Consider the following 15,683-nt stretch of genomic DNA (forward strand, 5'->3'; position numbering starts at 1 on the left):
CTTATGCAATTGTATCTGTAAATGAATTTAAGGTAAATACTTAATAAAATTGCAGCCCAGCCAATACCATTTTAAGTTTTTTTCATTTTATCTATTTATTTATCCATTTTTAATTTTAATGCATAATAATAAATGGCCCTCCTCACTGGTTTTATCATTTTACACTCTATGCCACATAAGATTTACTCTGGCTCAACCTTAATGTTAGTTACAAAAATACAAATTCCTAGAAACAAATGTACTTTCAACTACAGCATTTTAATGGAAAACATATCAGATGAGATCTGAAAAAACAAAGAATCCTTTTGGCCTTGTGGATTGCTGAGAACATCCTTTTTCCAAAGACAAATACTTGTTCTTACTGGCCAGCTTTTTGGAACTCAGCCAAAATTGATGGCTAACTGCTTCTTTTGTAGAGTCTAAAATAAAATATGTATACATCGTGGCCTTTTTGTAAACAAATAAATTATTCAATTTTTGTTAGATGTAAATAATTGTTTAAAAGCTTTGCAGATATCATGTAGAATGTCTCTTCAAAGTGAACAGGTAGCAGTCCTGAAGAAATGCTTGGAATTCATTCCGTCGCGCAGACTCTCCAAGGATTCCGTGGCCCATTGACATTAAAATAAGAAAAGTAACCTACGCGCAGAAAGAAGGTTTCATTCCATTAACATTCATGAGGGCGGAACAGCTGAAGCCCTACACATCAAGGACGAATATACCCTTTGTCTGCTGATGAGAAAATGTCTCCGTGATAAATGCTTACAGACAGCGGTGTCACAGGGCAACAGCGCACAGAACGGCTCCTGCAAACTTTTTTTTTCTTCTCGATTTTCTTTGCTTAGAGGTCTTTGTAGCATTGTTCAGCACAGTGCACAGTGCCCATCCCTTCAAATAAAAGGCGCTTATTGCAATGTAAGTAAAATCCCCAACCCTTGCAGAGACACCACCCAGAAAATCGACCAACCAACCATACAAAAAAAACCCTTTGAAAAGAGTTTGGAACGGCGTCCCAAAGGCTTCACAGGGAATAACTATTCAGACTGTAAAGAGAAGTGTCATACATCCGGCGTTCAAGCAATGTGGACCTAAATGGGTAAGTACTCAGACGAAGTGCAGTATCTGTAGTCAACACAAAATGCCAGACACACCATTAAAATGCATAAATACAAACATTTCATCTACCCCTTCAGTAAATTTGTGATAAAAATTAAGTCGGAAGACATGGGGTTCTTTCTGTCACTGACATCAGATCGGGGAACACTGACTACCAGTGACGTCCTGTTAATTTTCAAATCCGAGTAGGTTAGTTACAAGCTGTTGACAACTTTGTCCCATCCAGTGCGTAGCTCCAGGGCAGACCCTTCCCTGGCTTGGCTCTAGATGGCTCAGGCAGCTCAGCTACGGACCCACGATTGCTCCCAGCCCAGCACCCCGCCTGTCTTGCTGCCCACAGTTGGATTTTCTAAAACAGGAACCTTAACCCTGTGCTTGTGCTTTCTTCTGCCCCATCGGGGAGAAAATTCCAGATACCGAGCGAGAAGAAATGCACAGCGGCTCTCCGTGGGCCCTTCATCCTGCCCTCTGCCTGTCTTTCTTTGCTCGGGTGGCGGCGGGCTAGCCTCGCCCGCCGCGGATCCGCAGAGTGCGGGGATCCAACGAGGCTGGGAGCCCCCGATGGGGCGGGGCCGGAGGCGGGGCTGAAGCCAGGCCCCGCCCCCAGCGGCGTCGGCGCGCCTGCGTGCTAGCGTGGGCCTGCGGTTGGCCGCCCGGGGCCCGGGCTCCCCGCCCCCGCCCGCGCCCTCGCACCTCCGCCTACTCTACGCGATGACGCACCGCAGGTTTGCGGACGTGGCGGCGGCTGTCGGTCCGGAAGGTGGGGACGGCGGCGACGGTGGCAGGAGCGCACCGGGAACAACCGAGAACCCGGAGTCGGTCATGAGCTTCCCCGGGCCCGCGGCCGTGGTGGCGGACGGAACCGTGTCGCCGCGCCCCTGCTAGAGGACAGGTGAGGGCGGCTGGGGGCGGGGCGGGGCGACGGCGGCCGGCGTCACCGCGGGGCGCTCCCCCCGGCGCGGGCAGGACGCTCGCCTCTCGGTTCCGGGCACCCCTTTCCCCGCCGGTCGCTCCCCACAGCATCTGATCCCTAGCGTCCCAGGCTGATGCTGCGACGTCTAAATCAGAGATGTAATCCTTGAAGGGGACGACCGGAGGGAAAGGAAAAATAAAAATAAAGGCGTGCAATGGACAGGAAGCAAGTTTTGTAGTCGTTGCTTTAGTTTAGAATTGGCCCTGGTGGATAGGACCGGGGTGATTCTGTCCCGAGTGCTGAACTGGGTTGTCCCCTAGGAGTCGTCTGTCGCGCCCTGCCTGAGGTCAAGACCGAACACCCAGTAGCAGTTACCGTGTAGTACCCAGGGGTTTGCGAGGTCGCTTTCGGTTATAGGCCGAGCGGATGAAAACACGCTCCCTGTGTCCGTTGATGATCACTTTCGGGCCGTTTGTCAGCAGGCAACTTGTTCTAGTTCTACCAAGCCAGATTCCATAGAGAATTTAGAGAGGTGAAGAGAACCGAGCCTGAAGACTCGGATACTCTGTACTTTCTAATCTTCAGTAGTTTGATCATGTTGTTATCTGCCTGGGGCAAAGTGTAACTTGGCCCTTGGATTACAGACCAGCACAGCCTATTCTTGGTTAGTCAGACATGAATGTCCAGGTTGCTTATTCAGCTTCCCTTTCATTTTAGAGGAAGAAAATAGGTACGTGAAGATGCGAGCTTTCGATTCCTACCCATCGAGGAAAAAGATTGATGTCAGTAAATTTTGTCTCAAATGGCTTTTAGGCATTACTCGGTAAATTTCACATACCTGTACTAAGAATGTCAGGGAGAAAGCTTTACAGGGACAGCGTGCCTAGGGCAACAGAACTACCCATGTCTGATCATGGATGGCATTTGAGAATGCGGAACAGGTTTTTCCCCAGATAGTACACATTTGTATACAGCTTGCTTCTAATTAATTCCAGAAGACTAACAGATACTATTCCCTAGATTAAAGATGTGGGATTGTTGTTGTTGTTACTTTTTAAAGAAAAGACCTGGAGAAGTGTAAACAAAACTTGTCCTTGGAGAAACAGGCATGATGCTGACTTTAAATTCCTACTGAGATGTGAAGTGTGGCTTTTTTTAGTTTGGGGCTCTCAAATTAGGGGTGTTAGTTCTTGGCAATAAATAATGTGGCTCCCGTGGGAGCAATTGAATCAAATGAGGAATGTATAGAGCTATTAGTTAATAAGTTATCTAAATAGAGACCTTTGAATTTTTAAAGCAATACAGTGTTGCTGTAAAGCAAGGTGAGAAACTCGATTTTAAGGGCTAGATTGAATTAACTGAAATCTTTTGAAACTTAGGTGTTTTCACAGAGACTAATCTTTGTCCTCTGTGAGTTCGGAGTCAGTTGCTTTTGTTGTTTCTTCCCGCCCCCACCTCCGCTTCGTTGCATATATATATTTCATATATATATATATATTTTTTTTTTACTTGTTTCTCATCCATAGACTCCAAAACAGGAATACATCCTTCTAGACTTCATTTTGCATTCTAGGATTCCATGACATAACATTTTAATGGTTTCTTCTTCTCCTGGGCACTCCTTTTCTATGCTTGCTGCAAGATCTGATCTTCACCGAGATAACACAACTGTGTAGTTGACATTAGATTTTGCTGTCTTAGAGGAGTTCACTATAATTGACCTGGTTTGCTTTTAGTTATCGTGATGAAGACCATGAGCAAAAGCAACTTGGGGAGGAGAGAGTTTCTTTGGCCTACACGTCCCCATCCCAGTCCATCATTGAGGGAAGTCAAGCAGGCACTCTGAAGAACGCTGTTTACTGACTTGATTTCCATAGCTTCCTCAGTCTGCTTTCTTAAACATCCCAGGACCACCTCCCAAGGATGGCACCACCCACAGTACACTAGGTCCTCCATCTGTCATTAGCCCAGAAAATGCCCCACAGATTTACCTCCAGGCCAGTCTCATGAGGCATTTTCTGAACTGTAGTTTCCTTTTCTCAGATAGTTTCTGATTGACAAAGAAAACTAACTGGTAAAACAATCACACCCATCCTGTGCCTAGCTCTTCTTCGTCTTCTGTATCTTAAGGGAATGGATGCTTCAACTTCTTGCTTCAAGTCTGAGACACATTGAAGTTTGAAAGGTTGTTTTGTTTCGTCTGTGAAAGCCTGTCTTATGATGTCTGTCCTCACTTAGATGGATAATTAAATTGAGGCCAAACTACTGTATGTGAAAGTTGTTCTTTAGGATCTTGTTTCTTTTTAATGAGAGTTAGACCAAATTGATGAAGGCATGCTGATTGTGACTTTGGAAGTAAAGGAGATACATTCATTGATGAATATTTCTTAGCCCAGTTCTCAGTCGATTTTTTTTTTTTATGTATAAGTGAATATAAGTGCCTAGAATCCATTCAGTCTTTATGGGGTATAAATTGAATTTAATGAGAACTTTAAGTTAAATTAAAAGCTTTCAAAGAAACATCCCTGTTCAGAAACAAACTTGTGACCTATGACCGTGAGTATAGACTGTACTGTAATAAATATAAATTCTGAATTTAACATGAGCCAGTGAGTTAGAAGTGCAGAGATATTTAATCCCATGTGAAATCAAATGCAGAACAAGAAAAGTTTGAATTCATAGGAGTATTGTGTGTGTCTATAAAACACATGTTTTGATTCCTTTGGAGCTACAAGTTGTAAACCACTGAAAATTTTTAAGAAATTAAACAGCTTTCTAATTTTCTTCATAGTAATAGAGTAAGAACTTAATGGTTTGACATAAGAACAGTAATTTTTCTAGTTTCCAATATAGTTACCCCATGTGTTTGTGATATGTGGTTCATTGACTCACTGCTTATTTTGTTTTTTAAATTTGACACGGATTTCATTGTGTAGATAGACTAGCCTAGCCTTGGATTCATGGAGATATCTACCTGTCTTTCCCATTGCTGGGATGAAAGGTGTGTGTCACCACACTCAGACAATCACAGCTTCTTAAAACAGGGTCTCAGCCACATCCGGTCACACATCAGAATGTGGGGTTACGAAAAATCTGACAAGATTAAAGGGGTTCTGAGAGTAGAATAGCCAAAACTCATTGAGAATCAGCCGATCAGGTATCTGAGGTATTCCTGACTGCTCAGCCCTGAGCTCAGTCACGGCAGCAGGTTCTGCGCATGCGTACTTTGTTCTCCATCAGATCACATGATACTGACCTCCGGAAAAAGTTCCCCACTCCAGGGGAACAGAATGCTCCCATTATAAAGCAAGCATGTTTCACGTTTTCTACTTCATGTCTCAGCATATAGGTGTCAAATTAATATATTTTTGGATAGTATTTTATTACGATGTTTGATTGAAAGAAATTGCTTTTAGAGGACCGGTCCAGTGACTTAGTGTGTGAAGGTCCTTGCTGCCACCCCTGGTGAACTGAGATCCATCCCCAGAAGCCACACAGTGGAAGGAGAGAACCAAGTACCCGGAGTTGTCCTCTGATATCTACTCATGGCAGCACACACTCCATAAATAAATTAATAAAAAAAGGATTTCTGTTAGAGTTGTTGACAGGTTTTATGAGAAAGTGTTTAATGAATTTGGCTTGAGATCTTGAACAATTTCTGAAATGGCCATAAATACCTGGCATTTTGTGCTCACATTTGAGTGAAATATCATTCTAGGCATTGATACCTCTAAATCATTTCATTGATGGACTCTGAAAAATGTTGAAAATCATCTGTTGTATAGTACCAAAACTTCAGCCAAGATCGATTGTTTCATGTAATTTTTTATATCATGAATTTGGAGGTCAGAGGACAATTGTGGACATTGGCTCTTTCCTTCTGCCGTGGGGGTCTTGGGGGTCACAGAGATGAACTTAGGTGGTCAGGCTCGGCAGCAAGCACCACTAACCACTGAGCCATCTTGGGCACAAGGCCAACTGACTTTGGATAGAGAAAGGGACAAGCACAAGAACATCTCAGTGTTCGGATCTACTTTTGTCAAATGGCAAAATTACACGTGTATCAAATAATGGTTTTAAAATGAAATTCCTCTTGATTATTGTCCGTAAATGTTTGAATTGCACACGTGGTATATACCTATAAACCTGGGATTGTGTAGAAGTGTCTCGGTGAACAAGAGTCCTGAGTGGAGCGTGTAAGCCTTGTGTTAGCTGACCCTTTCCATGCTGTCCCCACTGTCAGCTTGTTGGATGCACTGCCACAGTTACAAAACTTGAACCTCAGTTTACCACGTAACTAAAAACAGTGATTATTGGAAAGATTAGTATTTAGACTGTAAGATGCATGTAAATAATGAAAATAGGTCCGTGACATTCCAAAGTTTTGTCTTCTCTTCCTCCAGATTATAACATCATGGCGGGGAGGAACGAGACTCGAACTGCCTCCCTCCCAGAAACTCAGGCCAGCAGCCAGCTGCATGCCTTTGGGAGCTGTACAGACAGTGACCTGTTGGAAGGAGATGCTGAAGTGTATGAACTTCGGTCCAGAGGAAGGGAGAAGGTTCGGAGAAGCACATCGAAAGACAGGCTTGATGATGTCATTCTGCTAACAAAAGACGTACAGGAAGGAGACACTCTGAATGCAGTAGCCCTTCAGTACTGTTGTACGGTAAGTCTTAATTTAGTTTAGTTTTGCATAATGGAGTCCCCAGTAGATTATTTGTTCAGGAGTCCAACCAGAATTGAAGTCATTCTTGTCTTCTTACCTTCCTTCCTTTTCTTTTTCCTCGCTTTTTTTTTTCTTTGCACAGAGCTCTTTTATGCCTGTGGACATGACCCTTTTAACATTTTAAGTGACTGCTTGAATTTCTCTTAATTCAGTCTGTCACGATTGTGTGTTTCTGTACCTTCTTTTTGCGCTTGTAATTATCTATATTGATAAGTATCTAGGGGCTGATAAAGGATTGATGTTATTTTTTTTTTAATTGGCATAGACTGTGAATTATTCTGCATCTTGCATTTTTTTGTATCTTGGATATCCTTTATAACCTTATAGACTTACTTCATTGGCAGCTAGAAGAGGGTATTGGTTCCCCTGGAGCTGGAGTTACAGGTGGTTGTGAGCTGCCCATAGGGGTGTTGGAAACCAAACCCAGGTCCTGTGCAAGAGCAGCACATGCATTTAACCCCTCAGCGGCCTACAACCCTGTTTTAGTTTTAACAGATAACATGAGAGCTCTTTTTTCATTTGTTCATTTTTTTCAAGACAAGGTTTCTTTGTATACTTTTGGAACCTGTCCTGGAACTTGTTCTGTAGACCAGGCTGACCTTGAACTCACAGAGATCCACCTGCCTTTGCTGGGATTAAAGGCGTGTGCCACCAGTATCTGGCAAGAGCTCTTTTTAATAAAGTGAAATTCTGTATCATTCTTTGCTCTCCTTGTTTAATGTTTCCATCTAGAATTTTTCATAATATAAAATATTTTTATACTTGAAATATCTTCATTGGTGACTTGTCATTCTACTCTACAGTAAGAAAGCACATTTTTATACATTTGCTATGTCAATGTATATATGTATGTATGTTTAAATAGGATTAAAAAACCAAATTACTTTTTTTTTTTTTTGGTTTTTCGAGACAGGGTTTTTCTGTGTAGCCTTGCACCTTTCCTGGAACTCACTTGGTAGCCCAGGCTGGCCTCAAACTCACAGAGATCCGCCTGGCTCTGCCTCCCGAGTGCTGGGATTAAAGGTGTGCGCCACAACCACTCGGCTAAAAAAAACCAAATTCTTTGGCCATGAGGTCCTATGTTATATTTTTTTCAGGACAAAGTAATCCAGCTATTCATAGTATGTCCAAGTAAATTATTGCTTTAGATTTAAAGATTAATGAAGTTTTTTATTGGCATATCTTTTTTTGAGCTGAGGATTGAACCCAGGGCCTTGTGCTTGCTAGGCAAGCGCTCTACCACTGAGCTAAATCCCCAACCTTTATTGGTATACTTTTGATGAGGTAGAGAGATGGGCACTTGGTTTTTCCTGCAGAGTCACTAAGGACCAACACAGGAATGCTGACAGCTGATGACTTACACAGCAGAGAAGTCATTGCCATGTGGGGAGAGTGGGCTGCTCGTGGTGCTCCCTTGTGACGTATGCTCAGCCTCCTGCAGAGAAAGTTAGCTTACAGATGAACTTACCATTGCTTAGACCATCGGTCGTTATTGCTGTATTGGAAATATGCTTGTTAGAAAACAGTGATGAGGGGAATGAAAGATCGGGGCTGCAATCCTAAATGTGTCCAAGTTAATTAGCATAATCCAGAAAACATTACTTGATATATTTTAGAGTTTTAGATGCTGATTTCAGAGTCCCTAGTAGTTCTTAGTAAAGCAAGAGAAATTAAAATGGAGTGAGGTCACGTGTCGGTCCTCTATTCTCTCACTTCCTAGCTAGTCTATAGTTCTCTACTGCAATCATCCAAAAATACAAGAGAATTTGTCCAAGTACAGATGCTAATCTGATTCTGTTCACTGCTCCCTGTTCAATGCTCGTCTTGACTGACTCTGCAGACCTGAGTCTCCTGTTATGTAATATTCAGTAAAAGCTGACATTGTATGACACAGTGTAGACCACTAGCTACTCCAGTATTCTTTATGTATTTGAACCCATTGGTATTCACACCAGCCTTCAAAGGCAGGGAGTAGCACATTTTACACTGTACAGGTATGGAAATGGCATACCTGTAAAACACACAGCTAGAAAGTGGCAGTTGTGCTTCACAGATATGTTCCCGACCACCCTGTGATCCTGTCTTCCTGACCACTCTTAGCTCAGTTCTCTTACGTATCCCTCAAATGTTGGTATTGTGCAGAGCACTCTCCTGTTTTTCCTCAGAACATTTTCTAGTGACTCTGTCCAGGTCTCACATCCTCTCATTTGAGTTCCAGGTATCTGTCTTCACCTCTGTTGAACATCATTCACATCTCAGGCACTAAAAGCCACTGTGTCTAAAATCTGTATGCACATTGCTAACTAGTGGTAAACAGATGTCTTTATTATATCTGGTGCAGCTTTTCCTACTGAGAGATAACTAGAATCATGGTGCATTATAGTGATGGCATTTTAGTTTTGCTAACATGTTGTCCTTTTAACTGGTAAGTTAATGTGCTTATACTCCAGTTTCCAGGTTGGAATATGGAACATTAGTACCGGTAATTGTTTATTCACAAATTGCTTCCCAACATACATTACCCATGGTAAATTTGTATGATGTACAAAGTAAAACAAAATATCTGAGTATTAACTAGAGTTACTGCTATCCAGGTAACAATACAAAGTTGTGGAGATTTCCTAACACTGGATAAATTTAGTGTTTAAAATTCTCATACACAAGGAAATTTAAAATCTGGGTGTGGTGCCAGTACTAATAGTAAGAAGGAAATTCAATTATTTTCCCTCCAAAGTGAGTGAATGGATGAAGGTTTTGTATAGTTTTAGAATTCAGTTGAATGTTGCATTTTTTTCTTCTTTTGCAGGTAGCAGATATCAAAAGAGTTAACAATCTCATCAGTGATCAAGATTTTTTTGCCCTTAGGTCTATCAAAATTCCAGTTAAAAAGTTTAGTTCTTTGACTGAAACTCTTCACCCTCTGAAAGGAAGACAAGCTTTGCATCCCCCACCCGCCGCATGTGCTCCAGAGCGGGCAGCTGTGGCCCCCGGTGTCTGTCTCCCTTCCACTGAGTCAGCCGGCAGGTTCCTGAAAGAGGTGGATCGGGACATAGAGCAGATAGTGAAGTGCACAGACACCAAGAAGGAGAACCTGGACGAGGTGGTGTCCGCCTTCACAGCACAGCAGAGCCGCTTTGAACCCAATAGCAGAAGCACTCACAGAAAGGACCCGTACTACGGAGCAGACTGGGGAATTGGTTGGTGGACAGCTGTGGTGATAATGCTGATAGTGGGTATAATAACACCAGTATTTTATCTGCTCTATTATGAAATTTTAGCTAAAGTGGATGTCAGTCACCATTCAACAGTGGGCTCTTCCCATTGGCATCCAGGACTCACACCTCCATCACAGCCCAGAGAGATGGGAAATGGGATTGGTCCAACAAAAGGAATACATGTTAGTCAGCAAGATGACCACAACCTATATAGGCAAGATTCACAATCAACTGCTGCTCAGCACAGAACGTAGTGGTGAGCTCTGACCAGTGTGGATGGGCGAGTGTGCCTATGGATGTGGTGGTTCACAGATAGCCAACAGCTGCTTTGAAGTCAGCGTTAGGGACGTCGAAGATGCTCTGTTTTCACCTTGATTGTCTGTAACACACACATGTGCTTTATATTGAGACTGGTCAGAATACATCTGCTGTATCAGTTCTTAAAGCAGAAATTAATCTAAATGTATGTCTAAGAATTCTAACTTGCAAAATGCTGTCATTTTTCTTATTCAGGATTAGTTATGTTTAAATTTATTTTTTGAAAGATTATTTTTTAATTTAAGGTTGTTCATGTCAAGTTTTTCACTTAACAGCTGAAGAAAATTTGCTACCATACCACCAAAAGACTAGTTTTGATTCTAAAATTATGATACCAAGTACTAACACTCAATTTTGAAACTTTTTTTTTTTTTGAGACAGGGTTTCTCTGTGTAGTTTTGGTGCCTGTCCTGGATCTCACTCTGTAGACCAGGCTGGCTTTGAACTCACAGAGATCCGCCTGGCTCTGTCTCCCGAGTGCTGGGATTAAAGTCTTGCACCACCATCGCCCAGCTTCCATTTTGAAACTTTAAAAACATATTTTAATACATGCTATGAAAGCAAATATAGAAACAGATACGGAAACATAATTTATAATTTCTGTAACAGAGGATAACAGATTCCATATTTTAAGACCCCAAAATAATGTCTTAGAGTTGGAAACTTACCATTTGATCACAAGGACACTGAAATAGGTCAAGCCCTAGTCCATAAAAAAGGAATGCTTTATGAGGAGCCCTCCAACCTCACTTTCACTTACCATTTAAAAAAAAAATACTTGTACCTGATTATTTTGGAAGCACTTTGTAGCTCTTTGATGAAGTGTTATTCAGCAATTCCTCTTTACATACTGTGACTAATCACTGCTGTTACAAATAGTAACATGCCTTAATTACACATACTGCCTTACAATGTTACTCTACATGAGCTCATAGACACTTTACAATTAAAGTTGAAACATTGTCAGATTTCATTCCATAGGCTATGTAACTTTGTCTTCACTTTTAAATATAAGTAAACATGTACTATCTGCCTCTGATGTCTTGCAGAAAAAAAAATGATGAAGAAAAAAATGAGTAAACAGGACTTTGACATTAGCAGTAAACAGATTGCTATAGTTGGTGGCCCCTTGACCTCTGCTTTTCAAAAGAAATGTCTTGTTTAGATTATCTAAATGTACCTAATATGCACTATCAAATTGAGAAACACAGGCCAAAGTGTGAGTTAGTCAAAAGGGCTTAATAGTGACATTTTCCAAGTCTACTGTGAGACAACCAATTTGGCTAAGAAGCATTTGTATACTGATTTCAGTGTTTAATTTTAAATATGTGTTTTTAAAATATAAGTACAGGTGGTAGAATTGGGATTGCATGTTTTCTGTATAATAAACTGCACACCTTAAAATATATCACCTCTCTTTCTGGACATTATTTCCTAAATCAATGTTTCAGCTTTTTAAGCATTTTGTATATCAAATTCTAATCCTGATACAAGGAATTATTAATACACATTTATTATATTTGGGGTTTTATATACTTTGAGAAGAAAAAGCACTACAAAAAGACATAGAAGTCAGTCATTTTAAAGCCCTTACATATATCAGAGAAATTTAGAAAATTACCTTTATGGGGTTGGGGATTTAGCTCAGTAGTAGAGTGCTTGCCTAGCAAGCACAAGGCCCGGGGCTCAATCCTCAGCTCAAAAAAAAAAAGAAAGAAAGAAAGAAAATTACCTTTAAATTAAATTATTTAATAATGGGAAAGTTGTAGTGAATCAATTCCCTTTGTATATCTTAGTTAAAATATTTTTAATTGTTTTAACAGCCATGTGCATTTTGAAATGAGCATGATGTGTAAATATGCTCAGTGTTATCACAGCCAGTTTACATAATATTTATTAAGTCTGCTGAAAAAGCTCAAATTCTAGGGTAGAAAATGAAGATTGAGGGCAGTACAGGCAATATAACCTTTGGAGGACTTCGTTTACGGCAAACAAAATTAGAGAGTTGGTGATAGTTTTTCTGTTTTTACTTTGGAATTGTAATCAAGGGTTTGATAACTTATGTTTAAAGGAGGAGGTATTCCTGCTGGTTAAAATCATTGCTGTCTTGAGCATCCTCTTTGAAGGAAATACAACACACATCCTTAGGAAACAACCACACAATTTCCTTTTCCTATATATTTTAGAGTTACTAATCAAATGTAATTCTATATGTAGGATTATGCTTTCATCTTTAAAAAAATTTAGCATTTCATAGGTTTTTGAAAATCTATTAAATATGCATTTGCAAATGTATGCAAAGTTTTGGCACCTGCAAACTTCGTTGTATTCTAGACAACATAAGCACAACTGTCATTGTTTGGTACTATGGATCGTGTTTGAGCCCTTCCTTGAATTTGCTTTGAGGCTTTAATTTTTGTGTGTGTATTTGTGTGTATGCAGTTATAAACATAACAGAAGTGGATCATAGTCATTGATACTAGTTCACTTAAAAAATTGGAATTACAAGTAAAGAAAAACCTGATATTAGGATACATTCTTGACTTGTTAAAGACTAGTTAGATGTGACTGAGTTTGTTTTGAACCAATGGATACCACTTAAATATCTTCACTGTCCTCTCAACAAAGCAAAGCTGTGGTCTGCTGGCCATGTTATGGATTAGGAAGGAACATGCAATCTCAAGTTTTCTTTTCCAGTGGAGTTTGGTTGTTAAAAGCTTTTTTCTGGACTAAGCTTTTTGGTGGTGAGATCTAACATTATCTCACTGGAAAGATGAAGGCTGTGGTTAGAAATAGAAGTGGAGATCCAGTCTCAGCGTGTTAGGATTAGGGTTATTAAACACTGCATTATCATGGGACTCTGATTTTGAATTACAACATTGTTGCTCAGGAAATCAGTATTTTTTCTAAGTATGTGCATATTGCACTGTTAGATCATAGAAATATATGATGCTTTATTTAATTCAGTTTATGTATGCAAAAGCTATAAATCTTTTGTATAATGTATTTTATATAATTGCAAATGTATTAAACCATTGTTAGCATGTACATCTATAAAACTGGTTTTTAAACATTTTGCCTTGTTTTTCATATTTTAAGGATAATGCAAAAATATTAATAAAGTTTCTATTTTATTAATTTGAAATGGGAGTTGTTGAAAGTAATTGAATAAAGCAAACATTTAACTTTCTTCTTTCAAGCTACTTGAAATACATTTTTTTCACATTAGTAGAGTTTCAAGTTTTGTATGTGTTTTGTTCATATTCACACACCCCCCAACTCTTCCCAGATCCACCTCTTCCCTATGCACCCAACTTTGTGTCCCTTAGTACACATACACACACATTAAAACCAGTTTGCTGCCCCAAATATTCTTATATGTATGCCTTCCACTGGAGCATGGTGGGGGACTTACCATGAGATACATTCTGACACAAACTAACTCTTCCCTAGGCTGCTGTCATTCACCATTTGCTCCATGGCTAGAGGTGAGATTGTGTGACCAACTTCCCTTGCCATGCTGGGATTTGATCTGGCTTGAGCCTGCACATGTCTAGTACATGCTGTCCCAAAAGTTCACACCTGTAGCCTCACTGCTCTGTCCAGATGTTTCCAGGCTGTCACCTACTGTCTCTGGCTGTTGGAATCTTTCCACCTTGTAGCATGAATTTCTTCCTTGTAGCATGAATTCTTATGAAAGCCTGGAGTCAGCTATGGTTGTAAGGGCTGAAAGATCAGAGAGACAAAAGAGCAAGCCACAGCCACCACCTCTCACCTTGCCAACTTCTTGGCCTGAAAGAGTAAACTGTCTCCTCCCACCTTATATTCCTCCCTCTGCCCAGCTGAGGAGTTGGTGAGGTGGTGGCTGTGGCTTGCTCTTTGGTCTCTCTGATCTTTCAGCATTTACCCCTGTAGCTGACTCTGGAGTTGTATTACTAAGACAAATTAGGATTCATGCTACACTTCCTCAATGATCCTTAGCCTTAGGAGGAGGGTGTGTGCAATACAGTCTCTTAGTATCTATCTGTCCCTTGGCCAGTTAATCATTTACTGCAAATAGCTTTCTCAGATGAGTTTTGAGAGTCATTGGGAGTCAGTTTAATATTCTACCTATTTACAAACGTAATAGTAGGTTCTCCCATAGGACCTCTGACATGTCTTAACAGGTTTTTGGCACAAAAATGATACCAAGTGTGAGTTTCATCGAATGGAACAGGGCTTAGATCTTAACCAGAAAGTGGTTGGTTATTTCCATGATGCTTGTGCTATTATTTCACTAATGGACATGTCCTGCCACAGCAAGTCTTAGGTGTAGTTAGTGGAGTTCACAGCTGGGTGTAAACTCAAACTGCCACACATTTATGCTTTCAGATTTCCCACTTGTTACAGTCAAAAGTCCAGTGGACTATTTGTAGAACACAAAACAAGTGTTAGATAAATGGCCATGGAGAATTGTGTTCCTGGTAAATAAGACTTAGCAAGTCCAGGCCATGCTTACAGAGCTCAGTCAGTCTCATGAGATGCTCTCTCTATATATATTCTTATAAAACAAAAATGCTTTTCAAGAATATAAATCTTAGGGACTCAGGAGATGGCTCAGTCAGCAAAGTGCTTGCTGCACAGGCATGAGGACCCAGGCTTGAGTAAAAAGGCACACCAGTGATCTAGTGCAGGGGAGGCTGAGACAAGATCCCTTGGGCTTGCTGGCCAGACAATTCAGTGGGGATTGGCGAGCCCTCATAATGAAGAGTAATAGAGGAAGACTCTACCTAGCCTTTGGTCTGCAAATACATGTGAACACTTAGATGCATACCACATAAGCTGCACGTCACATATGCAAAGTATACATACATACATATGTAGACCAGGCTGGCCTTGAACTCACAGAGATCCGCCTGCCTCTGCCTCCTGAGTGCTGGGATTAAAGGTGTGCGCCACCACTGCCCGGCTGTTTTTAAATTTTAAAGCAACTTGACCTTAAAGTTGTGCTAAAGTTGTGTTAAAGTGTTACAGTTCCTCTGACACTTGCCACTCGGTGGTGTGGATGGAAAGATGGCCAGCAATCCTCTGATGCTTTGGCATCTTCCAGCAACTGTTCAAGAAAACAGTGAGCACATGCTCCCTGCCAAATTCAAGGCAAAAGTTTTCTTTTGTTGTATGTGGTGGGGGTTTGTTCAACAACCATCAGAATTAATTAGTTTTCTTTACCAAATAAATGTTCACTGTAACCATCTTAGTATTAAGACCAAAATTTTATTATTTAAACTTTATATGTGTAAACAGATACAGAAAAATCAGCATTGTAGCAACTAGTTTTATTTGTTAAGATAATGTTAAAGATATTTTAACTAGCCAGTCCAGTCCCAGGAAGTACTTTAACTATTAAGAAGTT

The 15,683-nt window shown here is 40.7% G+C and overlaps 1 protein-coding gene and 1 long non-coding RNA gene across 4 annotated transcripts; one reads left to right on the plus strand and one right to left on the minus strand.

The window, feature by feature from the left end:
- Positions 1 to 239: 239 nt before the first annotated feature.
- Positions 240 to 2,018, minus strand: LOC118596285. Of its 3 annotated transcripts, none has more exons than XR_004946679.1 (2): positions 1,837 to 2,018; positions 240 to 1,122 (listed from the first exon to the last, which is right to left on the minus strand). It is a non-coding gene; the product is annotated as an uncharacterized LOC118596285 (long non-coding RNA). The 3 variants fall into 3 exon arrangements; XR_004946681.1 differs by having other exon boundaries at positions 1,810 to 2,018; XR_004946680.1 differs by having other exon boundaries at positions 1,534 to 2,018.
- On the plus strand, positions 1,742 to 10,688 carry Lysmd3 (LysM domain containing 3). Its single transcript, XM_036207078.1, has 3 exons — positions 1,742 to 2,008; positions 6,433 to 6,698; positions 9,565 to 10,688. Exons 2-3 carry the CDS (start codon positions 6,444 to 6,446, stop codon positions 10,225 to 10,227), a joined length of 918 nt encoding a protein of 305 aa, XP_036062971.1. The 5' UTR covers positions 1,742 to 2,008; positions 6,433 to 6,443; the 3' UTR covers positions 10,228 to 10,688.
- The last annotated feature ends 4,995 nt before the right edge of the window (positions 10,689 to 15,683 follow it).

Source organism: Onychomys torridus, chromosome 15 (genome assembly GCF_903995425.1).
Source record: "Onychomys torridus chromosome 15, mOncTor1.1, whole genome shotgun sequence".
NCBI classification, from domain to species: Eukaryota; Metazoa; Chordata; class Mammalia; order Rodentia; family Cricetidae; genus Onychomys; species Onychomys torridus.

What these genes read in the sequence shown, in the direction of transcription:
- Lysmd3 (XM_036207078.1), top strand. Translation starts at nt 6,444, where the DNA reads ATGGCGGGGAGGAACGAGACTCGAACTGCCTCCCTCCCAGAAACTCAG. An exon ending in CCCTTCAGTACTGTTGTACG is followed by an intron (nt 6,699 to 9,564) that starts GTAAGTCTTAAT and finishes CTTCTTTTGCAG; the next exon opens with GTAGCAGATATCAAAAGAGT.